The 12,335-nt window shown below is 37.6% G+C and overlaps 1 protein-coding gene across 1 annotated transcript in view; it reads left to right on the top strand.

The window, feature by feature from the left end:
• The window catches only part of LOC308043093 (vitellogenin-1-like), a gene marked incomplete at both ends in the record, with an annotated part of 41,750 nt that extends 31,369 nt beyond the window's left edge, over positions 1 to 10,381 (top strand). Inside the window, 10 exons of the mRNA XM_080348973.1 lie at positions 386 to 592; positions 1,384 to 1,526; positions 2,030 to 2,168; positions 3,359 to 3,494; positions 4,190 to 4,376; positions 4,810 to 4,907; positions 5,525 to 5,619; positions 5,723 to 5,882; positions 7,086 to 7,247; positions 10,263 to 10,381. Coding sequence (XP_080205099.1) covers positions 386 to 592; positions 1,384 to 1,526; positions 2,030 to 2,168; positions 3,359 to 3,494; positions 4,190 to 4,376; positions 4,810 to 4,907; positions 5,525 to 5,619; positions 5,723 to 5,882; positions 7,086 to 7,247; positions 10,263 to 10,381 — 1,446 coding nt within the window. The remainder of the gene's footprint in view (positions 1 to 385; positions 593 to 1,383; positions 1,527 to 2,029; positions 2,169 to 3,358; positions 3,495 to 4,189; positions 4,377 to 4,809; positions 4,908 to 5,524; positions 5,620 to 5,722; positions 5,883 to 7,085; positions 7,248 to 10,262) is intronic.
• Positions 10,382 to 12,335: the final 1,954 nt, after the last annotated feature.

The following is a 12,335-nucleotide window of genomic DNA, read 5'->3' as shown; positions in this document are numbered from 1 at the left end:
AAATAATCAATTGGATTGAAAGAGCTGCAGTATACTAAAATATATTGTCAATGTGTACACTGCTGTGAAGATATCTAGTACATATTGTAGGCAGCTATTTGAAATATTAAAATAACGCACAAAATCTTACCAAGTGCATAAAGATAGTTTGGAAGAATCTTCACCAAAACAATCACATCTTTGAAAATTCCTGGTGGTAATGAAATAACCAAGATTCCAACCAAACTTATTCTCAGATATTTGGTATATAGAAATAGGTATCGCAAACTAAACTGATGAAGGATGAGGGCTGTTTCCTGCTATCAGCGCATATAAACTGGACTGTAGGGTCTCCAGTGAATACACAGAAATACTTAAGCACAGATGGTTGGGGGTTGTTTTTCAGCACAACTTCCTGGGAGACATAATTCCACCTGGCATTACGATTGTGGCGCAGGCAGTAAGAAGTGACAACAGAAATCAAGGTTATCAAGCTACAGCATATGTTCGTTCTAATGCTGCCAAAGTTGATGTGCAACTAGTTGTGGTTCAGCTGGCTGAAACCAATTGGAAAGCGTGTGCTGATGCTGTAATACTGCCTCTGAAAGCACAGGTAAGCACACAGGCAGCATTGCCAAGAGAGACAGCTAAAAAGCCCAGTTTTTAAAATAAGCACAGAGCACCTGCTTATTAGGAGAACCAAACAGGAGAAGCATACATATTTTGACACGTTTCAGAAAGTTTGAGAAATTTCTGTAAGTGCTTGCATCTTTCACCATTCTTTTGAATTAAAAAAGAAAAAAAAATCAGCCACGTCAAAATCTGGCAAAAGGAGATATTGACTTTCAAGATGCATCAAAATATGACCAGTAAAAGTAGCATAAATATTTGAAAAATTGACTGCTTCATTACTAGCTATTTATTATTTGCTCCACTATGAGTTTGCTTGCCTGGGAATCTAGCTGTTTTTCTCTGTATAATTCATTTCAGAAGACTTATAACTCAAATGCATTTGAAATGTTGTATTTCTTAGGATTTATATGAAAAGCTGCAAAAAAGTAAAGTTGGGTTGATGCCTGACAGAGCATCATAAACAAAGGAACAGGTCTTTACTTATCTTTTTTTTGTGTCTCCTGCTGCTGCGCTTCCTATGTGCCTTTTAATGCAAGAGGTCTTTGCGTAACAATTTATAGACCTCTGCTTTTTGCTGCTGCAATTAACAAATTCAGCCTGTTATTTCACTATTCTTTATAGAAGATGAATTGATTATGAATCCCAAGGTGTGCGATCATAAAAAAAATCAACATGAAGTTGCAGGAAAGAAGAAAAACTCGCATTTTGGAGTGGTTAAGTGGGTTCTGTGGTTCTTTTCTGTTACTGGGGTGACTGTTTCTGTTTTTAAAGGCCAGACTGAGATGGGGCAAGGAGTGCCAGGACTACAGGATAGCAGCCATGGCTACCACAGGCCAACTGGCAAAGAAGCCAGCCGTGCAGCTGAAGGTCCAGTGGGGAAAACTTCCATCCTGGATAAAAAAGACAAGCACAAAGTATGTAACTTGCTTTTTCCTAAGTTGTTATGTTGCACTGCTTACACTAGTTTGATTCAGTTCCTTCAGTGTTTTTATAAAGCAAAGTTTTCAACCCAAGTTAAATAGAAAACACACAATGGCACGAAAGTATTTAGCGAATGTGTTCCACTTCCTTTACATGTTTCTTGGTAAAAGATATCCCCCAAATGTTTAAAAACTTGAGAAGTTTAATTTTATTTTCCATATTAAATGATTTGATATTTCAGTTCAAAATGCTTTTTAATTTTTTTTTAATGCTCTTCGATTCAGTCTTAAAAAACACCCAAGTAAAATGAGCAAAATAAAACCAATGCATTTCCTCTGGATAAAATCAACCATTTAATTCAACACAAAGTATTATTTCCTTGACTATTCAGTTTTTCCATTGTCACCCTGATTTTTCAGAACTTCCGGTCGTCCTCCTCCTCCTATATCTGCTTTTGCTCATGTACTTGATTTTGTCACATCTTATTTATCTCTAGATTCATGCAATACGTTCCTGGTGCAGCACTCGTGTTGGGCTTCTCAGAAGCACATCAGAGAAATCCATCTCATGAATTTATAGTAAGGGCAGTCGCAACATCTCCACGAACAATTGATACAGTAATTAAAGCTCCTGGGGTACGTGTCAATTTTTATTTTCCTTACCTCAAATGGATTTTCAACTAATAACATTTTGATACTTAAAAAAAATATATAAATAAAAGCATTCCTTTTTAGAGAAGCTGCTATAGGCATGAGTACATTACATGGGTCTTGAAATACATACAAGAGTGTTCTTGATATTGTGCTGCTTTTGTGCAATGTAACAATAAGCTGAAAAATCAGACTCTCTAGTCAAATACCTTATTTCCATTCTGAGGACAGCTGTTAGACCAAAATTGCCCCAAGTAGACTGCTCTGCACTTACACCTTTATCCATTTTACCTAGTGTGACTAGTTCCGTGGGATGTATAGGGGTCTCAGAGCAGATAATGGAGGCCTTGAGAAGACCTTGCAGTCCATTGCAAGCACATACAGCATCTGTGTGTGTTGGCACTCAAATGCCACATGTGCAGCGACCATACTTGACGAGACAGGTCCGAGAATGTTATGACAGCCACAAAGACAACTGGGCCTTAACCAAACCAGGACAGATAGTTACATTCTCAGAGTAGCTCACACAGGCTGAATGTGCAGAATCCCACTGATTAATTGGTCCTTGGACACCAAACTCCTATGCACAGCTTTGAAAAATTTTCCCTATAGATCTCTGGCAAATTAATAACAGCTAGCTATTCACACACAGTTACACTAGTGTGTCTTTAACCTTCCATAGTGCTTCAGTATTGCAGTATCTTTAATATATCTGAAAAAGTAGGCAAACTAGGCATTCATTTGATTCTCTTTGTAAGTATAATTTTAGCTACATTGAGGGATCTTACCCCAAAGCTCATCGTGCCAGTTTTCAGCCTGTAATGTGTGCTGTTCATTTTTCCAGACATATCCATCAATTTACGCAGTTACTTAACTTGTTGCCTTATTTTTTAAGAAGTTGTTACTTATTTACCACTTAAACTTCATCTACATCAGTTACTTTCCAATGTCCTCGACAATTTCTCAAGAAGTCAAGAAATGTGACTGTAAAACAATGATTCCTCAAAAAAGCTTGAGGTTTGAATGCATCCTGGGGTGACTAACACAACAACTGCAGTAGTATAAATACATCTTCAAGGTTTCTTTTCACTGGAGTATTTTTTTTTTGTTTGCAGTCATGTATTGAGCAATATTGTTTGATTTATCTTAACGTATCTTAATTTTTGCTTTTTCAGGTAACACTTTACTGTCAGGCACTCCGAATGCCTTTCACTCTGCCTTTAGGCCCAACTCCACCTTATGAGATTCAAGATATCACTGCCTGGAATTTATTTCCTCAAATAGCTTCACAAATAGCACAAGAAGATCAATGTAAATATTACTTATATGCCTGATTCATGAATAAGCAATGTTTGGAGATCCATCCACTGCCATGACTGGGCCTTTTCTTTCCTTGTAATTGTTTTCTAAGGAAGCAGAGTGTCTCTAACCCTGCCTTCTCAGCAGCTTGTTCTTTCACTTAAAAGAATGTTTGTTGGCAGGTGAATGAAGATATTCAAACTGCTGTAAATATTCAGAATTCAGGAACCACTCCTGACTGCAAAGAGTAGAGGTTGTCTTTTGCTTCATCTAAGAATGTGCCTTCTCTGCATTGAGAGGCATCAAGTGATGGGTACAAGACAGATAGTGTATTTTCTGCCCTGTTTATTTTCTTCAAAAAGGAGTTGTGAGTTTTAGCTGGTTGGTGCATAGCACTTCTGTGGGATATGTGAACTAATTTTTATAATGTTCTCAAGAACCTGGTACATTTTAGTCCTTGTTAGCTTGAGTTTTGTGTTTAGCATGTGATCAAAATCAATACCAGTGTAGTCTATAAGTGGTAGTTGTTCTGTGGTGTCATCCTGTCCTTACAGACTGACAGGATTGAAAGCATCTGCCAAGGAAATGTTGAAGTTTCTTTCCTGTTTGCTGGGTAGTTCAATCTTACAGAGGTGGCCTTCTATACTTCGCAGGAGCTTGCATGCCATTGTCACATCTGCCATTTCCTTTCTGGTTTTGTTTTGCAGCCACATGTGAAGTCAGTGAGGGAGATTTCAAAACATTCGATCATGTGAGCCGTACATATTTTTTCAATAAAAGCTGCAACCTGATAGTGGCCCAAGACTGTACTGAACACCCAAAATTCATCATTACTACAAGAAAGGTTGATCCTCGGGCTTTCTCAAGAGAGGTTCACATAAGCACAACCTCAGTGTAAGTGTGGTTTATCCTGAGGGCTCAGGAGTTACGTATAAAATTTCAGAGAGTTAGTCTAGGGAGGGCAGATGTCTAGCTCCTAAGTGAAACTAGTTTGCAATCAGATATTTGGGGAAATACAGGGTTTCAAATGGAATCCTCATCCGAGACTCATTGGTTTAGCTGCTCTTGTCTTCCATTTCACAGCCACCATTATCTGATAACCTCAATAAGTCCCCACCCTGTTTTTTCTTTAAAGATTTAATCTCCAAGACCGAAGTCCAAATTAATTTTGCATTTTGGAAAGAAAACAGCTCATTCATTCATTCAAAATCCAGATGTTCAAATTGGCTCTCTGCTAGCTTTGATCACAATATCTCCGCTTTTCATATTTTTAATTAACCACTAGATTTTTTTGTTTGTTTGTTTATTTCTTTGTTTTTCCCCGAAGGAACATCAAAATCCGTCCTGTGGCAAATTCATCTCTCCTTGTAGCATGCAATGAAGAACCAGTATTATCAGACAGTGGAGTTTCTGAGTATGAGAAAGGTAAGCTGTGACATCCACTTTTCCAGGACTGACCTGAAAATTAAATAAGTTCAAGACTCTCTTTTTATAAATTTCTCAGAGACATTTCAATGTAAAGAAAACACAAGCAAGATTAATTCATAGAAAAAATAGAGACTTTATTTTCTTAATGTTTGGATTTACTTACGTTCTTGTGTTTTCTATAGTATATACACTCATACTTTCCCCCAGCACAACTGACAAGTAGATAAAGCCCTTTCATATATGTGTATATATATATGTATATGTTATGTCCAAGTTGGTGATTGTTCAGGAGCAAAGTGCTTCTTGCAGTCACAATTACATGCTTTGGGTCTGGTATTTAACTGAAGCACCATCAACGATATTTTTATTTCAAGATTTAGAAGACTGGATACAAAAGTCAATTCCAACTATATGGAACAGCAGTAGAATATTTTTATAAATAGATAATTTATTCTGGTTTTGCTTTCTCTCTCCACAAAACAAAACAAATCCAATTGTAGCAGCGAAGTGTTCCTTCCGAAGAAAAAATGCATTATGGTTTATTTTGTGCTACTTAATTTCTCCACTAATTTGAAATTAAGCAGATCACCTTACGATTCACTGTCTTTTTACAGACAATGTTAGAATTTATAAAAATGAAACAACAGTTATCGTGGAAGCTCCAACGCATGGGCTGAAGAATGTGACTTTCGATGGTGTGATCCTTAAGGTATTGGGCTTACTTTCAAGGTTACTCCTTTTTCTGTTTAGTGCCTTTGCAATGTAACAGACCAACACCTGAGCACTCACTACAAAGGTGTGCTATTTTACAGGTTACCGTGGCTTCATGGATGAGAGGAAAGACCTGTGGAGTTTGTGGAAATAATGACAGAGAAACACACAATGAACTCCTAATGCCAAATCATAAACTGGCACACAGCTGTTCTGCTTTTGTTCATTCATGGGTATTGCTAGAAGAAACCTGTTCTGATGGTGAGTAGATCTGAAAACAATTTATGCTTGGGGAGAATACAACTTCACTTTTCCTCTGCCCGTAGCTAGGAAATATTTTTCTTAAAAGCAGCAGAAATCTTCTACTTAGAAAAGACAATAGCAATATAGATCCATTTTAATTTCATTAACCGCTGTTTAAAACATTGCCTGTGAACACAGAGAATATATGCTAGAGCAAAGTCTTTATCTCATGTGTAGCTCAGTGCTAAATAGTTGATTCTACTGTAATTTCCTACACTGAGTAGCTTTTTTCTTGGAGAGGGAAATCAGGCCTAATCTTCCTCCCACCAAAGTAAGTGTGATTTTTACTACTGAATCAAAGCATTTTCAGTTGTTATCTGCAGACTTATTTTAATTAAACAAGTTGCAGGCTATAAATTCTGTGTCAGATTTTAAGTTTATGTAAATTTTCAGAGTGCACAAAATTTCGTTTTTGTTCTGCACCATCTGAGGTTTCAGTCTCAGGGAAATATTTACAAATATTCCTAAAGTAAAAGAGCTTCCTCTCTCATGTAGCTGGAAAAATAATTAATGATGGTTTCCCATAACATCAGTACAGTTTTGTTCTGTAGGTCTCCATTTACCTTGGACCTGAGACAACTTTATTGAAGTTAATGGTTGTTTTCTCCTTGACTTCAGTGGCAGTCGAATTGTACTTATCTGCGTGTCAGGAAACAGAGTCATAGCTGAGATCCTGTTAAGTTACATTATACCTTTCTAGTGAGATAATTGGAGCATTATAAAAATCATCCAATACAAAAATTATCCTTGATGTTATAATATAAATGCTGCCTTTTTTTTTTTTTAATTCATTCACTACAGTTGACATTTTTCCTAATGCAATGAAGTAGCCATTGTGCTTGTAGTATCTAATCTTAATAGCTTTCAGACATGAGAGGTTATTTTCTGTGTATTATGTAGTTCAAAAAAAAAACTGGGTATACATGATTCCATTTGGGTTATATTGTGCAATTAGATTTTAAAAATAGGTCCCTTTTCAGACTCTTTCCTCTATCACCCAACTTATTATCATTCTATCTTGATAACTTTGCTACTGTGAAAATGGTTTGTCAGGCACCTGTGTTTTAATAAAAGCTGTAGAGGAAATATGTACCTTTATTATTGCGGGGATCGATTGGGATTTATTTCTACAATTTTAACTACCTTTCCTTTTCCTCTTAGGGTGCAAGTTGCAGCGCAGTTATGTGAAGCTGAATCGAAATCCTACTATTGATGGAGAGGAATCTACATGCTACTCTGTTGACCCAGTACTGAAATGTATGAAAGACTGTACTCCAATAGAAAAAACTTCAGTTAAGGTTGGCTTCCACTGTTTCCCAAAAGGTACGATATTTTTCTCTCCCCGTGTCACCGTACCACAGGAGCTCTGTCAGAGCACTCAAAAGAACAAAACACAGCACAGCCACGCACAGCCCTGTATTGCTCTGGCTCCTCTCTGAGCTGCTGCTTTTAATCCCAGTAGTATTTGCTATAACCACTGACAGTACTGGCCAGCTAAAAGCTAGTTTGGATGATGGCAGGTAGCATCATCTGAGAAAAACATTTGAGGTGGTAAAAGGGGCAGCACCGATCGATAAAATGTTTTTCACATTTTCAGGATCTCCATGAAGTTGAGATAAGCAACAATGAGTCCTTTTATGCACATTACAGCCTGCAATTTTGGGTAGACCAGGGTAAGCAAGGCAATTGAAAGTCAGTCAAGTAGCGTGACATGACTGCTGTGATTAGGCTGCCATGCTATGCCACTGTGCAATACATCAGCAAAAAACACATTGCTGAAATGTTCTCTAGATTGTTCCAAAAAAATAGTTTGTATTTGAAGTTATTTTATACACATACCCTTGTGTCCCAGACTTTTAAAAATACAGGGCCTTTTTCTCCTTTCACTTATACCAATTTGTCACAGACACAATGCATTGTCTAACACAGGTTCACACTGAAGTTATATAAGCATGAGAGGAGAATCTAACCTGGAGCCTACAGATATTTCTGGTGCAGTCTTTCCTAAATCTTTCTAGTGAATTATACAGTACATATATACCTCAGAGGGAAACCTACCATTAGGGAGTATCTACTGAAGTGGCCTGTTCTCTGTGTTCAGCATTGTTGGCCAAATCCATTGTAAACTGGGATAATCCAGTGTAGTTTCACTGAAGCAAATGGATCCCTGTGTTGAGTAACACTGGAGAGAAACAAGAGTATTTTATGGCTGATTTTAAACAACATCTATGTAGAACTTTGTACTTTGCTCATGTTATTAATGTGCTGAATCAGCCCATAAAAGCAATGGGCATCTTTCTATAATAGTCAACCATCTACAACAGCCTATTCAACAAGCAGCACAGTGAGAGTGCTAATAGTTTTCTGATGGCTCCCTGAGATGTGAATAGATGCATCCTTTTATGAAAAGAAAAACCCACCCTCAACAAAAAAAGCCTTCCAAAACCTTGTCATATCCATGTTTCACAGATTTCTTTTGTGTGTCCAAGTCTGTATCTCTGAAATGTCATCACCTCGGGCCACTCACTGCCTCAGAATATTAGGCTATAACAAAGCTGTCTCATTCTCTCACAAAAATGTGTGAGAAAAGAGGAAAATCAGAAAAAAAAGATATGTTAGTTGTCGCAGGCAGTGATGCTTTTACAGCAACTGCAGGTTTCTCTGGTTCATTTACTGAAGCAGAGACTGGGAAGTCTGCTAGCAGTACTCCTAATCAAGGGGTTTTTTATTTATTTATCCTGAGGAGGGAAGGGGCGGGGGGTAAGGGGGGAAGAGGGAGAGGAGGAGAAGAATGAAGGGAAAAGATGCCATTTGTGTTTTTTTTAGCAAGATGATTCGTTTTCCTGGGCTAAGGATTAATAGAAATACAAGTCCAGTCCTTAAAAATAGTTCTTGTTCTTCTTTTTTCTTTGTTTGATGGCTTGGAGAAGCAGCATAAACAAAAGCCACATCTTTCTCAAGCTGAGAACATTTATTTGCATACACTGGACAAAGTACCTGTTCTTAGCTCTTTATTTGAGAGCTTAAATATAATAGTCCGCTGTTTCAAAAGAGAGGGACTCCATCACTGTCACCAGTGATGCAAAGATAAATGAAGTACAAGGATGCAGAATTTCCCCTGTTATCCTCAAATTGGTGAGCCTGTAGTCTTAGGATCTTGACTGAGGCAGACATCACTCTAAGTCTAAGTACACATATCGGTTTACATCTCAAACATGCCACAAACCCTACCTATAGGGATCATAGTTACTCAGCCATGATCCAGTTTGCCAAGGCAACTGCTTCCTATATGGATACGGACGTGATCAGACCCACAACATGCCCAAGAGCAAGAGATATAACAAGAATTAATATATATATATATATATATAAAACAGAAACCAGACATTTTACAACATTTCTCATTTCATAGCTTGAAAATATTACATATTTTTAAAAAGCATCTCCAGCACCTTTCTGGGAAATATTTATTACCCAGTTTACTGTGCAAAATCTGTGCTTTAAATTGGACAGTAATTTAGCCAAGGAAAGTGTTACCATTGCAGGAGATAAGTGACTGATGCAACCTGAATCCACACAGCAGTCTCCAGCTTTCCCTGTGATGAGAGATGGCGTGTTATAAATATATTGTCCAACTGAGGGATAAAACAAAGGGAAGTAAAATTATGAAATCTTTACCCATTCTCATTATACAAACTTAATCTAAATGGATGTCCTAATATTCTTCCTGATGCAATGATAAACCTCCAACTAGCTAAGAATATTTATTGGGAGGATGAATATCATTATTCCATTTAGATTATTTCAGCATTAAGGGATACGGCTTATTCAAGCTGCTGTTGATAAAGCAGTGTGGTAAGGTTAATACTGCAACTGACAATGCTCTGCCAGATTTCACAATATATGGGAAACTTTAATTAGAAGTTTATGAACCTCTGAAAATTCTCCAAAGGGCTTATCCTTCAGAATGAACTTCGACAAATAGTCTGCTGAAATACACAGTGATAGGCAGCACTAACATAAAAAGAGATTGCTGATGTGTACTGGTATGTGGTGGTCTTACTTTGAAGGTGGCTACCTCCAGCACTTTTACAGGCTCCTGCTTGTTGTCTTTGTGCTTCATGAAATGTTATTCATTTTGTTTTTAGGGAAGTATTATAGTAATTATATCATGGATGAAAATCCTGCTCCAAGTCAATGAGCCAGTTAGATGTCAGTTGTGGGGGCAGGATTTCGTTCTTTACTTGATGAGGGAGTTGGCAGCCATCAAAACAGTATTTCCTTGAAATGTGTTAATTTGCTTGATGTTAGTTAACAATGGCTTTGCCTTTCTGACAGATACTGCTGTAAGCCTGCTGGAATGGCAGAGAAGCAGCGATAAGAAATCTGCATCTGAGGATGTTGTTCAGAGTGTGGATGCTGACATTGATTGTACCTGCACTGGTGACTGTAGTTAAGCTAAACACTTTAGTGTTGTGCTATAGACATACTACATAAATAATTGAATAGCTGGACAGATAAGAAAGGAAGGTAATAGCTGTAGTAAAATATTAAGAAACGTGCTTGAAGAAAATAAGTCTACTGCATTGTACCTGAAGTCAAATGCATTATGTACAGTCTGCACTGCTTAATAAATAAGTTGTTCATTAAATAAGTATTCATGTGGTCTGTCTCTTTATTTTGCACTATCAACAAAACAATCAGACCAACTATCATATTATCCAGAAATTCTGCTTCCTTTTATCTGAAATATAATTACCGCAGTCCTCTCTGAAAATTATGTTCACTAGGTGATGAAAGGAAAACATGATTATGGCTACTGCTAACATTCCATTGTGCAAAGAATTTCATATTTAGCATACTAAAGACACAGTAAGCATTTGTTTTCTTTTATGTTTTCCGGTAAAGAGAAAAGTCTGTTCTTGGAACCGTTCTGCAAAAAAATACATTTTACTCCCAGCAAGACCATTAGCCTTAGTACATTTTACAAAGGAATGAATTGGGCTGCTAGACTCCCACTGTAGCTTTCCAGAGAGCTATAGTGTGTGAGACAGTCCCCATTTTCATTTAAATTTCAATGGATGTGCTGTTACTTCATGAGCTAAAAGTATGAACGGGAACTCTTTTTTTGCTACCCTCTCCTATTGTATATCTATGAAAATGATGCCTTCAAAAACTTCAGGGAACAATAATACATTAGGTAGCATTCCAAATACTCCCAAAAAAGTAATATATAGAAAAATATCTAAGATCAATAGCATCATAAAGCTAAAACAAAGTACAAGCAGGACAGTTAGACTGTATTTAACCAGTGAGGTGTCAATCTGCTAGCTTGCACCTAGGCCTATGCAGAAAGTCAATTCCCTCCCACTCCAGGGGACCGGGAATAGGTGGCACCTTCAAACCCTGAGCAACAGCACAATATCTCTTCACCTTGTACATGAATCAGCTGTGCAGTGAGCTGTGATACATTTTCCGTAACAGGCAATAGCAGCAGCCAGCATGTTCTTCCAAGAGAAGACTTAGCATGGGCAAGGTACTTCTGAACCCAAATGCTGCCAGGAAACCATCATTAAGGAAAATACTTTTCATTCTAACGAAAAACTGAGCTATCAGAAAGACTATGGAAGACTAAATAGCTGAATGATTACAGAATAACATTTCTCAGTGCTTTTCTTTCAAGAGCAGAAACATGAGCAATGCATAGTACTCCTCTCACTCTCCTCCAAGTTGAAAAGACTTGAAAAGACTCAGTTTTGTCTTGGTGTGCTGCAATTACTTCATTACTTCCAAAAGAATGTAAGCCTTTATGACTTTGTTTAAATCAGGGCTCAGTGGGCTGAGCCCTGATGCCTCGTGCACAACCTGTGGTAAGTATGTTTGCCTCTGCCCCCAAGCCCCTGTCCTGAGGACAACATACAGAGGGTAAAAAGGGGTTTTTTAGAGATCGAAATGTCAACCTTTAGGATTTAAATGTTAGCCTTTAGGTTACCTGCCTTTTTCCCTTCCCCCAGCTTGAACTTAGTCTGTGTGTTGTATTTGAGAACCTTCATCTGCCAGTGCTCCATTTAATAGCTTTTTTTCATGCAAGTGTGTTCAAACCAACACCTGTACAAAAGCCGTGTTTTGCTAACCCATCAGAAGTGCTGCACTGCAAAAAAGGGTAACCTCAAACAAGAGGGGAAATGAAGAATATTGCATTCCTCTTTGCCTTAAAATCACACTAATATTACACCTGGAGAGCCCCTTTCTTCACGGTATTGTTTTCACTGTGGCTTATGAGAGATCTGCCATTGATTTTCATAGGATCAGACTGTCATCTTTAATCCAACACCTTTCTTTTTAACCTGCTTGTTTACAAAAGAGAAACTTTTGTCAGTCAACCACTTCAGATAAGACAAAGGTAGTGAG

The sequence above is a fragment of the Nesoenas mayeri genome, assembly GCF_963082525.1.
Source record: "Nesoenas mayeri genome assembly, chromosome: 8".
Taxonomy (NCBI): domain Eukaryota; kingdom Metazoa; phylum Chordata; class Aves; order Columbiformes; family Columbidae; genus Nesoenas; species Nesoenas mayeri.
The sequence above is the reverse complement of the archived record's forward strand: the minus strand, read 5'-3'. Positions and strand labels throughout refer to the sequence as shown.